General features: G+C 42.1%; 2 protein-coding genes across 3 annotated transcripts in view; both read right to left on the reverse strand.

Moving 5' to 3' along the window:
• Positions 1 to 9,733, reverse strand: part of Znf454 (zinc finger protein 454) — a 124,740-nt gene that overhangs the window by 94,342 nt on the left and 20,665 nt on the right. The window contains 1 exon segment of the mRNA XM_031351756.1: positions 7,911 to 7,958. Coding sequence (XP_031207616.1) covers positions 7,911 to 7,924 — 14 coding nt within the window. The 5' untranslated portion in view covers positions 7,925 to 7,958.
• The window catches only part of Zfp2 (ZFP2 zinc finger protein), a 5,418-nt gene continuing 4,203 nt past the window's right edge, over positions 8,519 to 9,733 (reverse strand). For both annotated transcript variants that reach the window (XM_031351763.1, XM_031351764.1), the window contains exon 3: positions 8,519 to 9,674. In XM_031351763.1, the coding sequence (XP_031207623.1) occupies positions 9,655 to 9,674 (20 nt within the window). In that variant the 3' untranslated portion in view covers positions 8,519 to 9,654. The remainder of the gene's footprint in view (positions 9,675 to 9,733) is intronic.

A 9,733-nucleotide genomic window follows, 5' to 3' on the forward strand; every position in this document is an offset into this window, starting at 1 on the left:
CCACAGGCGTTGCTGCTGTGAAGTAAGGTCCAGGATGCTGTTATTAAGGGAACTAGACCCTGGGAACTACAAACAAAGCCAGGGAATGTCCAGAAACTTCGTAATAGCGCTTAGAGGCAGAGAAAGGGCTAGAAAGACAGTCAGGACCGCTCTCTCTCGACCTGTTCTACAGCCTCTGTCGGAGCTGGACCAAGGAGTCATGGTAGTCCCTGAGTGCAGTGTGGGTTTGGAGTAGCAGGGTTGCCAGAAAAAGAGCGAAGGCTCTGGAAGTCTCTACAAAGTAAACAAGTCTCTCTGGGAGCATGGGATGGTATATAGAGATGTTTGGATGACTGTTTTTTCCTGGGGTTTGAGTACAGAGTGATGTAAGAGAACCTCTCACTGGAGATACCAACTTTCTTGTTGATAAAAAAGTGAAACAAATTCAATTTAAAAAATATGATTTCAGATTGGCATTTCTGGAACTGCTGGCCACCCGTTAGGATGCAATGTCAGCGACTCTATCCTGGGCTTTAAAGATATTATCCTCTCACTTAGGACACACACACACACACACACACATATATATATATATATATATATAGGTCCAGGAACTGAGCAGAGGGTGGAGAAACAGAATAAATCCTGCACTGGAGGGTCGGTGTGACTAGGGAAGGTGATCCATCAAACAGGATATAGTCATCAAGCATTGAATGACAGGAATGCAGAGCTGTGTTGGGGGTTATAGAGCGAGAAGGAGCAAGGGTGTTTGGGAGATTTGACTGTCCCAGGAAGAGCTGCTCACAAAGAAGCTGCCTTAAGGTATTTGATGCTTAGTAAGACTAGCATCTTCACCAGGCACAGGGAACGAAAAGAGCGCTCAAGATGACATTGTGCTTCACTCTGAGGTTCTGATTGCCATAGTAGGAATGTGGATATATTTTGTGTGTGATACAAAAACAATGGAAGTTCCAAGTGGACAGATGAACAGACTCTGATCAGTTATGGGCAGGACAGATTCAGGGTGCGAGCTAGGGATGGCTGTAGGACAGTGACATAGCATCTGCTGGCTTGATTCCTAACAATCAAATCTCACCTGAAACAGCAGCAAAATAAACTAAAAACCCAGACCACGGTGTGTTTGAGGGAGAGAAAGGACACTAGACCTAGGGGTTTCTGTGACAGGCAGTGTGTGGCATACCCTCCCTCCTTATATACCTCTTATAAGTTTGGGATGATCATTATGTGCATTGTGTAAGATTGCCTTTGTATTATTCAAATGGTGATTTCTGTACCAGCAGAGATCTGACTACAGACCAGCCTTTGCTATTGTTAAACCTCACCTGTCTTAGCTGTTTTGTAAACATCCTCTGACACCTTCTGACTGATTTAATCAAGAGTTGAACAGCCTATAGCAAAGCAGGATATGATAGGTGGATCTTCCAGGCAGAACTAGGAACTCTGGGAAAGAGTTTAAGGAGTGAGATTCATCAATGAGACACAGAGGAGATATTCTTCAGTCAGACTCGGGATAGAGATCCAGACAAGGAGGAAGACAGACATATAAAACTGAGGAGAGGTAACCAGCCACAGGGCAGAGCAGAGACTATCATAAGTGGGTTAGTTTAAGTTGTAAGAGGTCCTTTTGAACAAAGAAGCTAAAGACTAAATCCTTCACAATTAATAAAAGTTCCCCATGGCATTGGGAAGCTTAGGGGTTATAGTAAATCCAAGTGGTTAGACTCGAAGACATTTGATTTGAGAGCGTAGTGGTTCTCCTAGGAGCCGTGGGTTCTGGATGACATGATAGTAAATTTAGACATCAGCTTCCAGTTATATGACAATTAAATAACACTTGCACTAGCTGTGTTAGGCAGCTTCCTAAGCACTTCATTATCTAAAACAGACAAAGCACTAAGGTTTACACCAATAAGAAAAGAGGAAACAGTCACTGATGATGAAATACCTTGAGCAAGGCCCTGGTAAGTAGGTGGGACCAGGAATCTCATTTCCGCTGATGAAAGGAGCAAAGGCATTCACACTGTGTGCCTTGGCTAGCTAGGAGGAGAGACATCTCCCAAAATTTTTGATGAAAGAAGTGAAACTTCCTTTTATCTGATCCATTTCTGCTGGGGCTAGTGGAAGTCAGTAGGGAATGAATATCATATGGGTAGCCTTCTGCATGTATGTGGGAGGGTTTGTGTGCGTTCATAGGCACCTGCTGTGTATATCACACACAGAGACATGCACTGCCTCTAAACAGCACTGGATTGTAGCTCAGTTGGTAGAGGGCTTGCTGAATATAAAAGACAGCAACACATTGAGTTCAACAGCAGCTTGGATGAGACCGTCTTAAAGATTCAATCAACTTAAAACAAACTGGAGTGACAGCTTTCTCCTCAAATGTCTCTAGCTATGATTCCCTTATGAGCTCTCTTTATTATTCCTGTTGTTCACCATGCCACACCCATTTCCTTGATGGACTTTCTTTCTTTTCTTTTTTTTTCTCTGTATAGCCTGGCTGTCCTGGGGCTCACTTTGTAGACCAGGCTGGCCTTGAACTCAGAAATTCGCCTGCCTCTGCCTCCCAAGTGCTAGGATTAAAGGCGTGTGCCACCACTGCCTGGCAGACTTTCTTTCATTAGGATCCAGGCTAAGAAATAAATGGGTTGGGAGGCAACTAAATTGTTTTCCCATTTGTTACCCCTATGAGTTATGGGTATGCAAATTAAAGTTTATAGAGGACCAATCTAACTTCTTCAAGCCTGGCTACCACTTCGTTCCTAATGCTATGTTGCAGAGACCTTTTGCATCAGGGTGCAACATCTTCCTTTAGTCTCATTTCCTGTCACTTTGACTGCTCTCAAATAACTAAACCCCCAGAATTTTCTAGATGTACTGGTCTTTTTGTGGTAGGGGTTGCCATTTTTTCATTGTTCCTGTTGCTCTGCTATCAGTTGGCTCACTCCCTTGGGCACCCTGAAGTAGAACCTACTTGTCAGCAGGGACCAGGAGTTCTCCATCCTATGTACTGTGAATAGAAATGTTAGTAGTTAAGTTACTGTTCTAGTCTGGCATTATGGGCAGAGATGAATTCATGCCAATTAGGATAAATGTAGGCAAGTGCCCTACCTCAACTATATTCTAAGCCGTCAACTTCCAGGGTTGTTGGTGTTCAGCATTCACTTGGATGATCTCAAGAAAGAGCCACTGTCAGATGAATTTAGGCTTTTCAGAAGCATCATGTGTTAGGGTCCAAGAATTGCTGAAGGAAGACCCCAGACTCAAATAATATGTAAGGACAAACAAAGAGAAATAACCAGCATTAAGGGGTCAACCATTCTTCAAAATGGTGATGACTTGAGAGCCTTATAGGCCCCTTTTATGCAGGGTTAGTGGAATTTTCCAGAAGGAGTAAATAACCTTTAATATGATTTTTTAGGGGCAAAGCAGTAGCACCACTTTGATTGGCTGCTATGTTAGTTTCTCTAATTTGGTGAGAGTTTGAAGGATTTTGGAAACCAGCTCAGTTCTGGCCTTGTTATCTCTTCCATCTAGGTGTCCCAGGACCTCACTCAGCTCCAGATTTGTCCTCCATAAGTCAGGGCCACAACTGAGTAGAGGCCTATTGTCAGTGGTCTTTCTGGGGAGCGCATTATGCTTCCTGGGGAACTGAAATTTTTTATTCCCAAGTTTTTTGAACCTTTCAAAGGTGGATCAACCTCTGATGGACTGGACTCCCCACTTTGCAGAGCCTCTTCATTGTTACACAAAGATGCCTTTAGTAAGCCAATTTCCACATACCAAAGCATCTTATCTGGGAGTTTTCTGAGGGAATCATTATGTAAGCAATTCTCAGACATACAAAACTTTCTGGGTTGCCAGGTATGTCTTGGGACTAAGTTATGCCAAGCTTTAGTGATTCATTCAGGAAGAGCAACTCCATAAATTCCAGGTAACAATCACTATTTACAAAGGTTCCTTCAAAGTCTACAAAGGCTACCTGGTCCCACCGCTCCAGAATTCATGCCAGATATGGGTATGTTAAAAGTCTGCTACACAGACTGCCTTCCTTCTTTCCTTTCTTTAGGTAAAAGTATTTTTTATCAGACTAATTGTTGCCTCAGAGGGTTACTGCCTCCATCTGCTAAACTAGGCAGAGTCCTTGAGGCTTCTAGCCTTCATACAACCTTACCTAGGCCTGGAGAGTTTTCAGCCTCTGAGACTGACTGTTGAATAAGCTCATCCTTCCTTGTTCTTTCTGACCTCTGGCTTGCTGATTCAACTTAGCTATTCTGGCTCAAACTCCTCTCCAAGATGACTGATTCAATCTGGCTTCTCTCTCAGCTTCTCCTGAATTGCCTTACCATTATACAGACATTGGCAATCTGTCCTAATCTACTGGATCCTTCTCATTCTTTGGCTCATTCTGTCTTCACTGGTGTCTAGCTTGTACTCCTCTGCAACTTTCTCTGTACATCTCTTGCAGTAAATTGCCTCCTGGTTTTTTCCCCTTTCTGCATTGTCCTTTAAGTAGCTTCCCTTTCACCTTTCTTCTCATGAAAGTTGGCCATATCTTATTCTGTCAAATCTTTCTCTGATCTTTTTGCCTTTGAATTCCATATCACTTTCAAGCATGGGTGCTTCCTTCTACACACTAACTTTACCTTACTTGTTTGAGATTAAAGCTGTACTAAGGGCTGAGCCATACCATGACCAGAAACAGCTCTTTTCAGTAAATAACACAATCTTGGTATTCAGTGTGGTCAAATATTCTGCAACAAGTTCAAGAACCAGGTGCAGGTTTTCTTAACAGCCAAACGTTGGACACTGTGCCACAAGAGCCATAAAGGCACAGGCAGGACCTTCCTTCCTGCCTCAGCTTATGGCTGCCACAGGAGTTGTCAAAATGGTGGCATTTGTCAAAACAGTGATGCCTCAGCCTGCCGCTGTCCTTGGTGCTGATACATCATTTCCTGTCTCAACCTGCTGCCTTCTACAAGTACAGGAGCTGTCCTGAGCGGCATTACCTTCTTTCCTGCATCAGCCTGAGACCTTCATGAAACAACACAGCAGCCATCCACTCTGGCAGTACCTCTTTCCAGCCTCCGTGAGCAGCTCTATGGAAATGGTGCCTCAGTCAAAGGCACTGTGGCTGGAAAGGACTTCCTAACCCATGGTCCTAATGCAGGGAAAGGGGATGAAAATAAGCCACCAATCCCTGAACACAGAAGGGAAAACCCGCCAATCCCTGAGCTTCCCACAAAAAACCACTGCTGGGTCTGGAATAGCTGCATAAGAAGAGGTGTGACACAGTTCCTATTCCTGGAGCATCACCAGGCCTTTGATTCCCACAATCCCCATGGGTGCTGATGACTACTGTTGGTCTGAAAATGATCTATTGTCTCTGCTATTTTACCTTCAATCTTTCTTTCGGGGAATATACTTCTCCCATTACTCAGAGCCAATCCCACCATAATAAATGAAACAGATGTAGTTCTCGGGAAAGGAATGGAGGATGAGGAACAGGCCTTCCGCATAGCCTTTAGGGCCACAGGAAAGGATCTAGACAACATAACTACAAAGGCCACAAAAGCCTCCATGGTCCTTTGTAGAAACAGTTCATTGCCAGACTTGGCTCTGAATGTGGAATCATGACAAGATGCATGTACCCTCCGGTCCACTGACTGCTGCATTAATTAGCCAGGGTGAACTTGGGGACATCAAGGATGGAGAATTAGAACAATCTCAAAAACAAAAGGCATGGCTAGGAAATGAAGCAATATATAAAGTACAAGCAAATGGTAGATGGGTTTATCTTATATGAGATAAAGGGCTTGTATACAATCTAGGAACAAATAGTATTGGAGAGGCTATGAGGCCACGGAATTGCTATGAGAGGAAACACAGATTAGAGAATTAAAAGATGGTGTGTAAGAATATAAAAAGTTAGTACTTAATTTTCCTAGTTACTTGAAGAATAGGATATGAGAATGCCTAGAGAGATATTAGAAAGAGCTAGCTGCTTTACTTTCATAAACTTTAAAACTTTGTAAGAAATCATCTTAACCCTAGTAGCATGCCATCTCTCTGTGCCTACATGAATTTAGTTAATAAGACTGCTGTCTGCTGCACTAGGAAACTACAAAAGCTGAGCCCAGCTACCTGTGAAGAACAGGCTGTGTAAACATAAGGAAACATGCTTTTGCCTTGTGTTTACTTTTTTTTTTTTAAAGAAAGCAGGGGTTGTTGGCACTAGTGATCTGGGATTCAAAAATTAATGAAAATTTAAGAATTTCTAAAAATATTACTAATAATGATCAATGCCTTGATGATATAACTTTAGTAAATAAAAGATTGGGTTCAGACTCTCTGGTCAGGAGAATGCTAAAACATGAGAGCAAAGGAAAAAGAATGAGAAGGAAGGAGAAGGGAGAATGATGAGAATCCTCTGGAACAGAGAAAGCACCTGAACTGACAGCTTACATCCACTACTGACTCTGAGTTATTATTGAATTAGTGTGGACACTCCTCACGCTAAGGCTGGACCTCCGTAAACCACAAAAGCCTGATGAGAAACAACCACTAATCCATGGACAGAAAAAAACCCACCAATCCCTGAGCTCCTCAAGTTCAGGACTTGAGGTCCCACCAATCTTCTTCAATCTGCAAATCTCTATCCTTAAAAGCCCTGCCCCCTAAGAGATTCTATATAAACCCTGGCCTTTGTTCATTTTCCTGCTGTTCACTCCCAAGATCCCATCAAACCTCACTCTGGAAATTCCTGTCCTTAAAAGTTGCCCCCTATGAAACTCTATATAGCCCTTGGCCTTTGATCAATTCCCTGCTGTCTACTCCCAGGAGCCACTCTTCAATTCATCCCTCCTCTCCTTGCACCCTACAATAAATGTCTTTTATGAGATGTGCTTCCTGGTTTGACTCTTATCCAAAGAAGCCAAGAAGCTGTGAAGAGAAGGGAGGAATCAAGGAAGGGGAGCAGAGCTGAATCCCTGAGCGCTTCAGCTCAGTTGGGGATACCCTCTGCTGAGGAGGCTTCCTCTTAGAGTTGTGTGGTTCCTCGGTTCCCACGTTTCAGCACGCCCTTCCACTAGGGCATTGTCCTTTGGGAAATCTAAGAGCTGTGTAGTCCCTGGACTCCCATGTCTCAGAATGTCCTGCTATTGAGACACCTCAGAACTGTAAGGTTCCTGGGCCCCCATGTCTCAGGATGCCCTTCCATTGGAATACCTTCTACAATCATAGCTGTGTGGTTTCTGGACTTCTGAGTCCTAGGATACAATTCCATCTGAGCAGGAACACTTACAAACTGAGGCCATGACTTGGGGGTGTTCTTTACTATGAGGGACAATTGATCAAATACAGAGAGACACTGCTGGATAGCTTTATCCTCAGCAGCAGGGAGATCAGCCTCTCAAGGACTGAACACGGACAGCTTCCTAGAAGCTCTTCTCATTGTTACAGAAAAGACTCCTTTAGTAATTTGATTTCCACAAACCAAAACTTATCTGACCTATGAGATGTCTTGAAAGATCCAGCATGTAAACAATTCCCATCATCCAAGTAATACTCAGCCATTTGAGACTTCCTGATTTGCCAGGCGTGTCTGCAGACCACGACAGACAGAGGTTCTGAGAATCGTTCAAAAGAATAGTCCCATAACATCTCAGATAACAATCACTGACAAAAGGCTACTTCAAAGCTTCGGCACCATCACTCCAGATTCATACTAGATACAATGGTTCTGCTGAAATTCTGCAATACTCACTGTTCCCCGAAACATGTTATATTATGTTTACAATTATGAAATCCAACTCAATAAAATAGGAAAATCACTCTAGACTCCTCTTATATTTAACCAATTGTTCTCATATTTAACCAATTGACAGTTTTTCTGGGTTCTGTGTCATTACCATTTTGGTATCATTTCTTCTCTCAGCACAGTGCCACATTCATAGCTGCTGAAAAATAGAAAAATATATAAACTTAATTTTAGTTTTCTCATTGTATCTTGTAGAGGGCAGATGTAAGCACACAAAGAAGCACTGAGATAGGACTGGGGGAGCCAAGCTTCTCTCTGCAAAGAGAGAATGTATTCGGCTGTTCTCCTGAGATGCTGAAATGTAGTTTACAACCTGCTAATCTTTTGTTAGCTGTTTACCCAGGCTCACACCCAGGTCCCTTAATATTGTTTCTTTTTCCCAGACTTCCCCTCCCCCAAAACTTGAGCATTGTTCTAGGCCATACAACCCATCCTTATGAATGATGTCTTGTCTCTTCTTGGACTAAATGGTCCCTGCCGTCCAGAAAGCCTGCAAGGATTTCCTCAAAATACCTGGCTCATATTCTGGACTCAGTCAATATGTGTTTAATAAATCAAATAATATCCATGATGTATAAACTATTCCTGTGATGGTCCTGAGGTTTTGAATTGCAAATGTTTTATTAATTTGTGAATTCCTATGTCTATTCGTGTCTTCGGGTTTCTGTTGCTGTGATGAAACACCATGACCAAAGCAACTTGTGGAGGAGAGGGTTTATTTGGCTTACATGTTCACATCACTGTTCGTCACCAAAAGAGTCAGGACAGGAACTAAACAAGGCAGGAACCTGGAGGCAGAAGCTGATGCAGAGGCCAGGGAGGAGTGCACTTTGCTCAGCCTGCTTTTGTATGGAACCCAGGACCATCCACAATGGTCCTCCCCCATCAGTCACTAATTAAGAAAATGCCTCCTACAGGCATGCCTATAGCCCAATCTTATAGAGGCATTTTCTTAACTGAGATTCCCTTCTCTTAGTTCGTGTCAAGTTGACATAAATCTGTCCAGTACAATTAGTGTTCAATTCATCTAAATTTAAATTTCTATGACTGTCCAATAATTCAAAAAGATATGTATTTGATTCCTAGGTAATTAAAGATCATATTTAAGTCACATTGTCATCTAAATATAGTAAATATATTCAACAACAGTTTAATGACTATTAGTTGAGAATTCAAAACAGCATGCTATGGCATTAAAATATGCACAATTCATCTGCCACCCAGTAGCAACTAGCCTACATTTTAAGAGAGATAGTAATTTGGGGATCTGAAGGACAATCAGAGGTAGACAACTTTAACCTAAAACAATACTATGAAATAAAAACATCTCCATAGCAAATACAACAGCAATTACCAAAAAGTTCCCTGCATCTCCGTGTTGGGCATTTGGGCTAATAAAGACCCTACATACCTTCTTTAGTCCAAATCTCTCATTACTGGATAAAGACACCATGTCTAGTTCAAGCTAATGAGAGGTTAGAACTAGGTTGAACCACATTATTTGGCTGTCTAGTTTATCACTATCACATTATCCATCCAAAGTGAACTCTGCGATGCCTAGTTCAGGTTTCCCAGTGTGACACAATAGAGGTTATCTTCAGCCTAAGTCTTCATCATTTATGTCTTAGCTGCTCAAATCTTAAGTTAACTCAATTCTGAGTCACGTGTTCTCCATTATCATACAGTTACTCTTCTATAGTTTTATCTGGTATGCTACATTGTAGTTCAACTAGAAGGTTACCACATTAGTTATGATTACTAAGAATCTACATCAATGTGAAATCTAATTAGTATCAAAAAATTAATTAAAACAAAGGGGTTGGTGAAAACTTTTCTCATGTATGAGTCCTCTGATGTCTTGTAAGGTTTGTACTCCTACTGAAGGATTTTCCACATTCATTACACTTATAGGGT

The sequence above is a fragment of the Mastomys coucha genome, unplaced genomic scaffold (genome assembly GCF_008632895.1).
Source record: "Mastomys coucha isolate ucsf_1 unplaced genomic scaffold, UCSF_Mcou_1 pScaffold5, whole genome shotgun sequence".
NCBI classification, from domain to species: Eukaryota; Metazoa; Chordata; class Mammalia; order Rodentia; family Muridae; genus Mastomys; species Mastomys coucha.